This window comes from Pelobates fuscus, chromosome 8 (genome assembly GCF_036172605.1).
Source record: "Pelobates fuscus isolate aPelFus1 chromosome 8, aPelFus1.pri, whole genome shotgun sequence".
Classification (NCBI taxonomy): domain Eukaryota; kingdom Metazoa; phylum Chordata; class Amphibia; order Anura; family Pelobatidae; genus Pelobates; species Pelobates fuscus.
Window position 1 is genome coordinate 139,304,185 of NC_086324.1, and position 14,383 is coordinate 139,318,567.

The 14,383-nt window shown below is 41.8% G+C and overlaps 1 protein-coding gene across 1 annotated transcript in view; it reads left to right on the top strand.

Annotated features, from left to right (window-relative positions):
* Window positions 1-14,383, top strand: part of PMS2 (PMS1 homolog 2, mismatch repair system component) — a 33,095-nt gene that overhangs the window by 9,433 nt on the left and 9,279 nt on the right. The window contains exons 6-11 of the mRNA XM_063428871.1: window positions 286-456; window positions 2,888-2,985; window positions 6,377-6,476; window positions 7,205-7,289; window positions 7,746-7,898; window positions 8,176-9,010. Coding sequence (XP_063284941.1) covers window positions 286-456; window positions 2,888-2,985; window positions 6,377-6,476; window positions 7,205-7,289; window positions 7,746-7,898; window positions 8,176-9,010 — 1,442 coding nt within the window. The remainder of the gene's footprint in view (window positions 1-285; window positions 457-2,887; window positions 2,986-6,376; window positions 6,477-7,204; window positions 7,290-7,745; window positions 7,899-8,175; window positions 9,011-14,383) is intronic.

Sequence of the window (14,383 nt, forward strand, 5' to 3'; positions counted from 1 at the left end):
TCTCAGATGTCCCACCTGGAATCTGTTGAAGCCACTCCCCCAACTTGGGAGTCACAGCCCTGAGTGCTTTGATCACAACTGGGATTACTACTGCCTTCACTTTCCATATACTTTCTAGCTGTCCTTTCAGTCCTTGGTATTTGTCCATCTTTTCATGTTTCTTCTTCCTGATGTTATAGTCACTGGGTATTGCTAAATCCATCACAACTGCAATATATATATATATATATATATATATATATATATATATATATTTATTATTTTATTTTCCTTTTTCTTTGTAAGGAGTTTGGCAAAATGGTGCAAGTTCTGCAGGCCTATTGCATCATCTCAACTGGGGTTCGCATCAACTGTACCAATCAACTTGGCCAAGGCAAAAGAAATCTTGTGGTGTGTTCCAGTGGCAGTACAAGCAATGTAAAGGAGAACATAGGAGCTGTGTTTGGTCAGAAGCAGGTAACTGCACCGTCATTAGCTCAAGCTTATTAATACATAACAATTTATTTCATTTGAGAGAGCTGTTTGTGATCGGGCTGTAGATGGTGGGTAAAAGTTATGTTGTACATCATGGAGCTTTTTTTTCTCTTCAACATACACGCTGGATAAGATGTACATTCCACGCTTTACTATCCAAAGTATTAAACCCATTCGGTTTCTAAAAAATAAAATGCCATTATAAGTCAAATCAGGACAAAGCATCTCTGGAAGTAAGCATTGACGTCGGTTTAGCTGATGCCAACATCTTTTATCTCTTGGTGATTATCACCTAAATTAGGTTGTAAGAAACAGTAGGAGCAAATATCATTTTGGAGTTGGACTGCCTTTAGAGTGGAATCCATCTGATATGCAAATGGTTCGGGTTCTCTTTGTAATACCACAAGTGGAACCAAAACCAACTTGAGACCCTAGCGGGGACCAACGAAGGGCAAGCTTGTTGTCCGTCAGTTCTCCGCATTCTTTTGCTCTATGTTTTAGTTTGTTTGTCTTTAGTTGGTTCTCGTTCGGGTCTCAAACAAGTATTTTCCCATTACCGAGGAAATCTATGCCATTCGTATATCAAACTGTGGTCACCCTCAAAGGGCAGTCCAGAACCAAGTTCTCTCTTTGTATGAAATTATTCAGCAACCCTAGAGAATCTTTTGTAATCCTCTTTGATGAAGTGTAGCTAATGTCTCTGTTAGTGTTCTCATATCTTCTGTTTTGTCTTGTCTGCTGATTATCACATCCCCAGAACACCCAGGAGATAATCACTCCTAATCCAAATCCATCTTTATCAGTCAGGGAATTAAATTCTTTCCCATTGTTTCTCCGAGTCAATATTTCTTTTTTTTTTTTTAATTCTTTATTTTTGTCATGCAAAAGAAGGTACAAGCATATCTGCAGTGCCACAACAGCATTTACAGACTTTTCAAAAGTGACAAACTGTGACACAGGATTAAAACTGCACATTTTTTTTTTTTTTGGTTAAGGTATTGCTGAGAAAGTCGCAAGTTTAGTAAATACGAGCATCTATAGCAAGAGATGCATGCACACAGATTAGGGTAACGTGACTTGGCATATATAGTAGCTTCAAAAATTATATTAAGTAGAAGACCGGAGTCTAACATGCTCGGTTCATTAGCCCAAAACCCCACAGTAACGTATAAATTTTCTGTCGTTTAGTAGACCTAGGCAAGCTAATCAATGTAGGCTGGAGCCGCAGTGAGGCAATTATTTGAAAACAGTGCTAAAGCAGTGACTTTACGCCTGGAGAAGTGGCTAAGACAATCTACTCCCCAGACCTTGGTATTTCTTGTCTTATTACACATGCTGGCTAACCTGAGTCAACTGTACATTAGGAGAATGATGAGAGCCCTGTGGGCTCGAGATAATGTCTCTCTTATCTGGTGCTACTGGTGATCTGCGGGAGACTGACGCTCAGGCGATAAAATAGACTATTAATGTGGGTTAAGGAAGTCATCTGTGGGCAGAGTGGTCTGAGCCTGCTTCCGTGTACTGGAGAGCTTGGCTAGTCTTTGCGGTAGGTCTCGATGGTCATCCTACGCCCACTCTGTATGCTTGGAACTGGAACTCGGCGTGAGGGCTCCTCCAGAGCCGCTTGAAGGTAGATAGCTTGTTGCCTGGCGCCGGTATCGGTGTTTGTTGCGCCGCCTTGTGCTGTGCGTCTCCCCTCCTCTTCACCCTTCTGCCACTGATGGTCAGCGTCTGTTTGGGGCCCCGTGGTGTTTGCTCGCTGCTGGTTCCCTCGTGTGTCTTGCCAGCAGGGATCAGCGGCCTGTTTTGGGCTCTGTGAGTCAGCGCTTGCACTCGCGGCCTCCGCCATCTTGGATTCAGGCTTCGGGCCTTCACAGCGGCCTGGCAAGATATGGCCTCTGGGTTTGGCTGCGAGTTGGGGACCGGGATCACCCCCCCGGCACAGGGGCGGGGGGGACCGGGGCCGGGCCCGCACAGGTGCGGCATGGTTGTCGGGCTCTGTTGAGCAGGATAGTGGAGCGGCGGCCGTCCACTCCACTCACCGCCAGGAAAGGTCCCGCCTGGTATAGTAGAGATCTCCCCTCCGGGGGACTAGAACTCCGGGAGCAAGCCTCCCTTACCCGGGTGGCCCTTACCCATCTACGGTCGCAGTGGTGAGTAATGTGGGTAGTCAAAATCGTGATTTCCAGGCTTAATGGGTCGTTATTTGCAGGAGCTGTTCTTTCCTGCGACCGCTCTGCTCGGCGGCCCGGCCCGCCCCCCTCTCCGAGTCAATTTTAACCAATTAAACAACGGAATGTTTCTATAAATAATTTATGTAAATCAATGTGTACATGGACCTGAAACTTGCAGTTGAGCAACTAATTTAATTTGATTTTCCAATTAAAGATTGTATCTCCTTGTCATTTAACAGTTGCAGAGTGTGATCCCTTTTGTTCAGCTGCCTCCTAGCGAAACAGTCTGTGAAGAGTATGGATTGAGCTATGCTGACCTGCCACACGGATTCTATAAGTAAGATACAGTATACAATTATAGCACTATGTTTCTATCTATGTTTCTATGTTTCTCATGTACCTTTAATTCTCATAATAATTTTTTTATTTTTTATTGGGCTGGGCAACAGTGACCTTTCACAAAATCATTCTGAAATTGAGTTTCTTAGCCCTTGTATAGCAAATGTATAGATTTTAAGAGAAAAAATGACCCCCCCCCCCTCCCGGACCTGAGTTTTATGGCAATCTGGCATATGTCGAGGGAGATCCTCACCTAACTGCTAGTTTCAGCGACTCATTTGCCCTTTCAGAGTGCGGTGACATTCCTGCTACAGAGCGGAATATCATGGATCTGCATTGCATAGTGCCGATCCCTGAATTTCTTGTGAGGCGTTGGGCGGTAGAGGCGGACGATCTCCTGGCTGACGCAATACTGCCTGCTCTCAGTGACTCTGCACTGCTCCGCTCCCCCCACCTTTGGGCCTGCGAGGGTTATCCCTGTCCCCACTGTGTTGCCCCTAAGCCTCATCTGCCTACTGCTCTCACTCCAAGGCTGAATACATCTATCCTGGCAATATGGCGGATGAACTCCATCATCAGGGATATACTTAGACACTGACCCCACAGGATCAAAGTAACCATATTGGGCACAGGCTGCAGAATCTACAGGCAGTCTTCCAAGCCTTTTAGGTTAAGCTAGAATAAGAGCAGCGACTCTACAGCTAAGAGAGGGTCCTGAGGGAGCTAACCGACCACAATCGTCTGATTCAATCTACCTCTCTCCACCTGGGCAGATGGCAACCGGGGATTCTCTCCCATCGCATCAACTGCTCCGACAGAGGTGTCTAACCATCCTGATCCTCAGCTGTTACCTATACAGGAGGACTTGGGCCATATATGCGCCCCTGTCTGTGGCCCATTGATGCGAGGCTCTATGGAGGTTCGGAGGTGTTGGGACACCTGGCCTCACTACCGTTCTGTGGCTCTTACCAGCGAGCTAGTACTTCCTGCCCTGCATCTACCATGCCAAGGAATCGGCTGATCTCAGACCCTCTCATACAAGCGGTCTCAACCCCTCTTTATTTCAACCATATTATACTTAATGGACACCAACAATCCTATTGTTGTTTATTCCTGAGTGTTTTAAATATGCTTTTTTTTCTGCCTTAAGCCTTTTATTTTAATTTCAATTAGGTTGGATGCAGTGTTGCAAAAGCGTGTCAGGCATCAGTGGTTCACTCGTGTGACAAAATTTGAAATAACTCAAAATACGTTCTGTGTATAGCATGTACGCCCACCTCCTGCCAGTCACTCTAATCTAGCGCCCCCCACCTCCCTGGGCTGGTGCACCCTAAGGCGGCCACTTGTATTGCCTTATGGACACACTGGCCCTAAATACAGCGCATGTGAAGTTGCTGTGGTACTCCACTAAGGAACATGTGTAGCACAGATATCACTCAGTTTGACGCTGATATGCTATCATTGAAACTAACAAATGAATGCGTTTTAGGGCCTGTAGTTCTGGAGCAGTTTCTCTGTGGGAATTGTAATTTTCCTCAGCTGGTAAAAAAACCAAAAAACTAATGGTCTTTCCTATCAAACTGTTTCACTTATGTATGACAGTCCTTTTAAAGTGACACTATAGGCACCCAGACCACTGCATTCTCATTGAAGTGGTCTAAGTGCAGTTTCCCTGTCTCCTTGACCCAGCAAGTGAAAACATTGCATTTTAGAGGAACTGCAATGTTTCCATAAAGACTTGCATTAAGAAGGGTTAAGATTGCCTCTAGTTGCTTTTTACCAGATAGCCACTAGAGGCGCTTCCTGCTGTTTCATGGAGTTTGACTCAGTGAAAAGATGTTGGACGTCTTCACACTTTTGCATGAGAAAGTCGAGGGTCTTCAAATCCCCATAGGGAAGCACACAGTCATGCTTTTCTATAGGGGAGGCCTAATATGCCTGCGGTGCTCACTGTGCATTAGGTTACCCCTCGCAATGATGTCCGAGAAGGTGGATATGGATCCAGCACCGAGAGTGTTTAAAGGGTTATCTAAATATTTGAATCCCGGGGGAGGGAAAGGGGAAAGGAAGCGGAGGGGGAATAGTCAGATGGACTCTATAGTGTTAGGAATACAGCTTTGTATTGTAAATGTTGCTCATCCTTTTGTTATTTGCAAAACCCATTCCAACAATTTTGCATATCAGATAATGCTAATGCAAGTGCTCAACTTTGTGTGTGAAAGGTATGAGTAGACTGTTGTGAATTGGCTGTAGCCAGTAACAGTGCTAGTTTTACATATTGTACAAGACCAAGAGGTTGGCATGCTGGGTAAGCATGTCTGCCTGTTACAGCTGTCTATTGATTGTATAACTTGGTAATTGATACAATTAGTTTTAGAATAAAACCATCAGTTGTCTTCGCAGCAGCCTTTATAGCTGAGGCATTATCTGCATATTCAATCTTTTTGTTGGCTCCAAATCTAATTTTACTCATGGGTGATTTGTTTCCCAACATGTTCTGGTCATCCTGGATAAAGATTCTGTGTTTTACCTTTATATTCTACTTGCCCACAACGGATAGAGAATCTTCTACAAATAGTTGTAAAATGCTTTGGAGCCCTCGGCAGTGGTGGTGGCCAATATTCATAAGATATTTAAAATAAAATTGGCTTTATTGATATACAGAAATTACACTCCTACTAGGCTTAAACCAAAATCTAAAATAACACAATTAATAACACAACAATTACACAATATCTAATATGTCAATTTAGCATTACCTTTAAGAAACACACTATATCACAACTTCTCATCTATGGGGAACAATCTTAACCTGTAAACCTCGGTCCAGAAGGTTTTCATGGAATAAACCGCTTCTCTACAACTCAGTTACCACGGTCACATAGGATGATTGTTGGTACCCTGTAAATTAATATCTTCTATAATTTAGCACACAGCCTAGTTCACCATTTGAGCCAAGACATCCATTTCACCAGTCCACTGATAAGCTCTCTCCAGAAATGTCAGTCTTTCCTATTGTATGTGTGTGTGTGCCATGCGCATGCTGCATGCACAGTAAGTATAAAACTTATATATGTGACCTGGGCTGCATGATTGACCGCCTTGGTGAACTGTTTCAAAGCGGCCAAATCACTGCAGCTATAAGCCACTCTCCGTAATGAGAATGGGCTCAGGGTGCTCCAAGCAACATACATTTTGCAATAATGCAAATTGCTCGTCGTACTAAAATGTTCCTATGTCCTCTATGAAACAGAAACGTATGTGTTTTAAATATGACTATTTAGAATTGACCGTATAGTGCCCTAGATAGCATTCTGAATTCATCTACTAACCTTTGAATATTGCATACATGCTTGTTTTGCTTTTAATACCAATTTGACGTGTTTCAGCATTACAGGGTACATATCCCGCTCAGATCACGGAGTAGGAAGGAGTTCTACGGACAGACAGTTTTTTTTCATTAACCAGAGACCATGCGACCCTGTAAAGGTAACGTACTCATTGGCACCATTTATCTTGTTGGTGACAGAAGAGTTTTTGGGAAACCAGAACCTAAAGTACCTTCTGCCACTAACATGATGAAGAAGTGTTTCTTTCTCTATGTTCTCAAACCATGTGTAACTGCAGACGTGGTTATGGTACTTGGCGTTTCCTTTTACGCCTTTCTTTTATACAGTCATTGGTTTTTATTTTTTTTTCTCTTATTTTTCTTTAAACACTCTTTTCTTTAAAGAAGAAATGTGTAAAAGCACAACTAATATGGTGTAAAAATGTAATAACTTAATTAAGATAAATAGAATACTATCCCTTTGCTAGCATGTATGTCCGTATCGTATTGAAGTGTGCAAACTGCCCTAGTCACAGTCAGCCAGTTAGTGCTTGCATTTAGTTTCTCTCTTTCTTGAATAATCAGTATGGAAGACCTAGTTAAAGCCCCCCTCTATTAAATGTGTAGACAGCTGTATTTTACCGCATTAACAATGAGATTCCAAGCCTCCGCTAACATCCCCTGCTAATTGGCTGGGAAAGGCTTTGGTGCAGCCCTCAGGTGGTTATAAGTGTCAGGAAATGTAAACCGTATCTTTAAATATACATCCCTATTCTGTACCCCTTTAAATATATCAACGATATATATTTGAATGGAACAGTACAAAAATAATATCTGTATCATTGAAATATATCCGAATTAGCTACTCACTTCTATTCCATCTCTTAAGGTATCCAAGGTCGTGAATGAGGTGTATCATATGTACAACAGGCATCAGTATCCCTTTGTTGTTCTTAATATCTGTGTCAATTCAGGTGAGATGTCTTGTCATTTTATGTAAATATCTTTAGACAAATTACAGGCTAATCTATAGTGCTATCCTGGTATCGGTTCGTTCTGAAGATCACAATTTTATTACACCAGAGAATTCTGACAGCAGTTTTTTACTTTCAGTACAGAATAATAAAATATAACATTTTATCAATTGATTAGTGTTTGATATATGGGGTAATTGTATTTCTCGTGTATGCCCCATAAAATGCCTTCATAGAAATGACTTGTGTTGCTGGATTCTATCCACTATAGGAGGATAATGTGAAAATTGAGGTTTGTTTTTGTTCTGTAATCATTATTCACCATCCATAGGATAATAAAATGAGAGCCTTAAAGTTGTCCCTTACATCCTGGATATTTTAATTAAATCACAAATAGCGTAAGACGCTTAGAACCTGTTTTGTTTATTCATCAAATGAATGTGATTTTATTTGCAGAATGCGTTGATATCAATGTCACGCCAGACAAGCGGCAGATTTTGTTACAAGAAGAAAAGCTGTTACTTGCAGTCCTTAAAACCTCATTGATGGCCATGTACAGCGGTAATGTGAATAAGCTTGATGTGAACCAGACTCTGCAGGATGCCATAGGTATGCCAAACAAATCTAGTGATTGCTTCTTTTAGTACCTCATGTTATGAGAATACAAAAGAACACTGATTAGAGCCAACACATTGCTGTTTTTTAATCCAGTGTGTGTGTGTGTGTATGTATATATGTATGATGTAAAACATGCAATATCCCATGTACTTTCTTGTTGGCCTGATGGTGCTGGAGAAATACATTTAAAATAGTTAACTATAACTCACCTGTTTGTCTTGTCTGAACATTTTGAATATTTCCAAACCACTTTTTCCTCTTCCATTAGGCAACATCAGAAATGTAAGCTCAGAGAGCTTTGAATCGTCCATCACAGGACAAACAAATGCATTTGATAAAGGTAAACTTTCTATCTCTAAACTAAGAGAGGCCTTCTCCATTCATCACAAAACTCCAAGTAACTCACAACATGCAAAACTCGACAAAGGACACATCCCATCTCCAAGTCAAAAGACGCTTCAAGCATTTTTTAGTGTTTCTTCAAAAGATCAAAATGGTGTTTCCCAAACTGTTCCCTGTACAAGTCCTGAAAAAAGAGAACCGTTGACTCCAAAACTTTCACAAAAAAATGTATCTTTCGAAAGTGATTGTGATTCTGGGAGGGCAACCACTACTGCACCAGACTTTGATGGAGACTGCAGTAACCCTAAGTTCTTTAATAACCATAGCACTGAAGCTTTGACTGTCTCTTCTGACTCACCGGTGGACAATGAAGAAGTTGGTCCACCTATAGTCCTTGACAATCCTCAAAATCTGAAACCTGAATTCAAGGAGGATGGGGCAGAAAGTGTATCAGAAAAACGACAACTGTATATTGATGGTTGTATTCCAAATTCCAAGCGTATAAAAATGCAAGATGAGCCAGTCCCCGTCGTCAACTTTACATCAGGCAAATTGCAAGCAGACACAGTAGACGCACCAATAAATATCACAAAGAGAACTGTGCCCTTGCAGTTCTCAATGAGCCATCTAGCTAAAGGAATCAAAAGGCTAAACCTTCAGCAAACTGAGAGAGAGGAATCCGAGAAATATCGCAGATTCAGAGCAAAAATAAACCCAAATGAAAATCAGGCTGCTGAAACTGAATTAAGGAAAGCAATCAGGTAACTTTCTGTTTATTTCAGGTTTGTGCTGGTTGTATCTCATTATTAACGAAGAACAGATGCCTGTGTTTTTTGGAGGTTTTTTTTCTGAATATATTAATGCCTGTACATTCAAGGTCCTTTGCGTTGAAACGTGTACATTGAATGCCAATGTGCGCCACAAGAACAAAAAATATTTTTCTTAAATAAAGCCGAGCTTAATAATTAACTTTTAGCTAGCTCTTATGTTGTGACCGTAAATATGAGTATACGGTTACTCTTTAAGTGTATGTTGTAATACTGAAGAGTTAGATAATTTACTAGTTGAAGAAATAGCTAAAATGACAATGAAGGGGGAAGTTATCATCATGGGTGACTTTAATCTTCCTGATGTGAATTGGAAAACAAAAATAGCTACTTGTGCCAGGAGCACACATATTCTAAACTCCCTACTGGGATTGTCTCTAAAACAAGTCGTTGAGGAGCCAACTCGTAAAGAGGCCATACTAGATTTAGTGTTAACAAATGGAGATTTGGTATCAGATATTACTGTAGGTGAAAGTTTAGGATCCAGTGATCATCAGTCAGTGTGGTTTAATATAAGAACAGTGACTGAGTCACACCACACAAAAACAAAAGTGTTAGACTTTAGAAAAACAGACTTTTCTAAAATTAGAATATGTGTAAAGGAGTCATTATCAGACTGGAGCAATTTATATGGAGTCCAAAATAAATGGGATTATTTAAAAGTTGCACTACTGAAGGCAACAGAAAATTGCATTAGGCTTGTCAGTAAAAGCAAAAAATTCAAGAAACCACTGTGGTACTCCGCAGATGTGGCCAAAATAGTAAAAAACAAAAAGTTAGCATTTAGTAATTATAAAAAAAACCAGAGTGAGGAAGACAGAATGACCTATAAGATTAGGCAGAAAGAGGCTAAGCAAGTTATAAGAGCTTCCAAATCCCACACAGAAGAGAAAATAGCACAGTCAGTAAAAAAGGGGGACAAAACTTTTTTTAGATACATAAATGAGAAAAGAAAAGTAAAACAAGGATTAGTTAGATTAAAAACAAAAGAAGGAAGGTATGTAGATGAGGATAAAGGTCTAGCTGACTGCCTCAATGAATATTTTTGTTCGGTATTTACAGATGAAAATGAAGGAAAGGGACCTCTGTTAACAAAAAGGATAAATGAGTCATTTATTACACGTGAGTTTACAGAGGAAGAGGTTCTATTTCAACTGTCAAAAGTAAAGACAAATAAGTCAATGGGACCTGATGGAATACACCCAAAGCTATTAAAAGAGCTTAGTGGTGTACTAGCAAAACCATTAACAGATTTATTTAACCAATCATTGATAACAGGAGTAGTCCCAGAAGATTGGAAGTTAGCGAATGTTGTGCCCATTCACAAGAAAGGTAATAGGGAGGAGTCGGGCAACTATAGGCCAGTAAGCCTTACTTCAGTAGTGGGGAAAGTGATGGAAACCATGTTAAAGGATAGGATTGTTGAACATCTAAAAACACATGGATTTCAAGACCAGAGACAACATGGGTTTACTTCAGGGAGATCATGCCAAACTAATCTTATTGATTTTTTTGATTGGGTAACTAAAATTATAGATCAGGGTGGTGCAGTAGACATTGCTTACCTAGATTTCAGTAAGGCTTTTGACACTGTTGCACATAGAAGGCTTATCAATAAACTACAATCTTTGAGTTTGGATTCGAATATTGTTGAATGGGTAAGGCAGTGGCTGAGTGACAGGCAACAGAGGGTTGTAGTCAATGGAGTATATTCGAAGCTTGGGCTTGTCACCAGTGGGGTACCTCAGGGATCTGTACTTGGACCCATTCTCTTTAATATTTTTATTAGTGATATTGCAGAAGGTCTTGATGGTAAGGTGTGTCTTTTTGCGGATGATACTAAGATATGTAACAGGGTTGATGTGCCAGGAGGGATAAGCCAAATGGCAAATGATTTAGGTAAACTAGAAAAATGGTCAGAGTTGTGGCAACTGACATTTAATGTGGATAAGTGCAAGATAATGCATCTTGGACGCAAAAAACCCAAGGGCAGAGTACAGAATATTTGATAGAGTCCTAACCTCAACATCTGAGGAAAGGGATTTAGGGGTGATTATTTCTGATGACTTAAAGGTAGGCAGACAATGTAATAGAGCAGCAGGAAATGCTAGCAGAATGCTTGGTTGTATAGGGAGAGGTATTAGCAGTAGAAAGAGGGAAGTGCTCATGCCATTGTACAGAACACTGGTGAGACCTCACTTGGAGTACTGTACACAGTACTGGAGACCATATCTTCAGAAGGATATTGATACCTTAGAGAGAGTTCAAAGAAGGGCTACTAAACTGGTTCATGGATTGCAGGATAAAACTTACCAGGAAAGGTTAAAGGATCTTAACATGTATAGCTTGGAGGAAAGACGAGACAGGGGGGATATGATAGAAACATTTAAATACATAAAGGGAATCAACACAGTAAAGGAGGAGACTATATTTAAAAGAAGAAAAACTACCACAACAAGAGGACAGTCTTAAATTAGAGGGACAAAGGTTTAAAAATAATACCAGGAAGTATTACTTTACTGAGAGGGTAGTGGATGCATGGAATAGCCTTCCAGCTGAAGTGGTAGAGGTTAACACAGTAAAGGAGTTTAAGCATGCGTGGGATAGGCATAAGGCTATCCTAACTATAAGATAAGGCCAGGGACTAATGAAAGTATTTAGAAAACTGGGCAGACTAGATGGGCCGAATGGTTCTTATCTGCCGTCACATTCTATGTTTCTATGTTTCTATGATCGATGCAGAGCTTCACTATTCCCATGAATAACTGATGAGTCAGAAAGGCGCAAATGGGGTTCATTCACTATATAGCAAGTCATGACAGCCAGGTTGCAAAATTAGGGTCAAAATAGTATAGTGGAACATTTTCCAGATTGTCCACTTTGGCCTACATGTTATAAATGTACTCTTTAGCACATTAGAATACCATACAAGGCGGTGCTGAACCTCAGCTCCAGCTTACTCTGCACTTTTCGGGGGTAATCCCCCAACAAATCAGTGCAATCGCACACTGGAGAGGAGCTACCATGAAGGGGACACCCAGGGGTATCACCCAATACCAAAATCAAGCCTGTAACCCCCTCGGAACCTGACAATCTGCACTGAGAGATCGGGGAGACGGACGCTCCCCATGCTGACTGACCTGGACATGGATCCCTCGAGATTGTCACCTCCTCTTGACCGATGGGGGTCATCTCGGTCCACATCAAGCGACTGGAGTGGCAGTAATGAGCCAACCATACAACTCGACGAACCGCAACGCCAGGGCAGCAGAGCATGTGGCGCACCCAAAATGGCAGTGACACGCACTCCAAGTGAGCCAAAATGCCTACCTAAAACGGAGGATCACAGCAACATCAAGCGGCGAATAGATGCTGCTTTTGCCCGATTCTGGCACAGGCTAGGAAAACTGCTGCAAGCACCTCAAGTGAACCTGCACTCCCTGCCAGATAAGTACAAGCTAGACCGTGCCCACGGGGAGCGGAGAAAGATACTACCGCAAGGGCAGCCTGACTGCAAGACTGGTGCTGGGGTTGGGGGGAAGAGGCGACCTACTCCGAGTACACAGAGCTATCCCAAAGCTAACCACGCAAGCACGCAGCCCACCCAGGCTGAGGGCCGCGAGGAGACTGCCTCTACAGCATCGACCACCCTGCAGGAGGAATGCCCGCCGCAGGCGGCGACGGAAAACCAGCTCCATCTGCACCCGATATGGGAATGCCTCGAACTCACAGAGCCCTCGAGTCAGTGGCCAGACGATGCCACCCTCTACAAGGGCCTGGGGCTGGAGGGGGTCCTCGCTCCGCAATTGCCGCTCCGACACCCTTTGCCTTCCCATCTCTGATGACAACCTGCCGCAAACCGGCATGGGCTGAAAGGGACTGATTTGCGGACACGCAGCGATTTCTAACACTCTCCTCTCACTTTCTCTTTTTTTTTTTTTATTTCTCTATATCCTACTTACAAACGATGAAACTCTATGTTTATAATTATTGCCTTTAACGCAGCCTACGTTATAATTGCACTGTTTTCTCCTGGTATGTCGCACCACATAGACGTGCTGTTTACTTTAAGTTTACTTTGTGAGACAAATCTTAGCCATGTGACTAATCTTATAGCTTGGGCAGCATTGTTGTTCTTGCAGAGCTAATCTAATACCACAACACACTCCTGCACACAATTAACATGTACCTGAACGGTACCCATAAAAGCAAATGAGGGAGTGCCTGGGCTAGCTAATGCTTCTTACCATTTAAACTGAGCTTAAGCAAGCCCGTCCAAGCGTTACCCATTACACCTGACTCATATGTTATATAATTGTTTACTAGTCATGAGGTACCATAACGTGCGTAACCATACTAACCTGTACACTACTATTAAGTGCTGTTTTAAATGTCACGTGATGTATCGCTTTGTTACTGCTTACCACCGCAACTTTTATATAGTACATGGCATGCCTGACGTTTAACTTTGCTCCCACTGACCCACTAGAAGCACAATAACGCTATTCCTCAGTTCATATAGCATAAAATCTCATAGCACACCCTGTTATCTAGACTGAATGGTGTATACAGCGCAGAGCTATCTGACTTTCATCACGTATTCCTACACTGTTGGACTTGAATATGTTTTTGCTACACGACATAACAAAACAACAAAAAATGAGGCATCACTATTCAGGAAATGTAATTTCTCCAAGTTAACGAGGTACTAACCCTATACTGTAAAACGTTCTTGCATTTCCCTCTCTTTATTTTGTACCCCATCTCGTATGTCTCAATAAAAGAAAGATTGACAAAAAAAAAAAAAATATCATACAAGGCAAATACATGTGATTAAATGGTAAGCTTTCAACTGCTTGTGAATCATTGCTCCAGATATGCTCGCAGGTGCAGGTATTTCAAAAGTATTCTAAGTACTAATAGAACACTTGTTTCCCAGCACACTCCACAGATTGTATGTATTGAATTGGCACTTGGTAAAGAGAATAAGACTTGCTCATTCATTTGGACACTTTATCTCAGTACATTACTCATATGCTGCTATACTGACAGGCAATGTAAGAGAGCGGAGACCAGGAATCTACAGTGTGTTTCTCCTACTTCTTAATTAGGTTCTATTTTTGTATTTGAAGTAAAAATAACATAAAAGAAACAGTTTCCTTTACCTGGGATCCCCCATGTGCCCCTCCTCACTTCCACTACAGCTTTATGGGAGCTGGAAGCTCTCTCTGTGCTAAGCCCGGTGGTGATCGTATTAGCGCCTTGGCTGAGCGCAATCCGCGGATGATCTAAACCAATGTGCAAGTT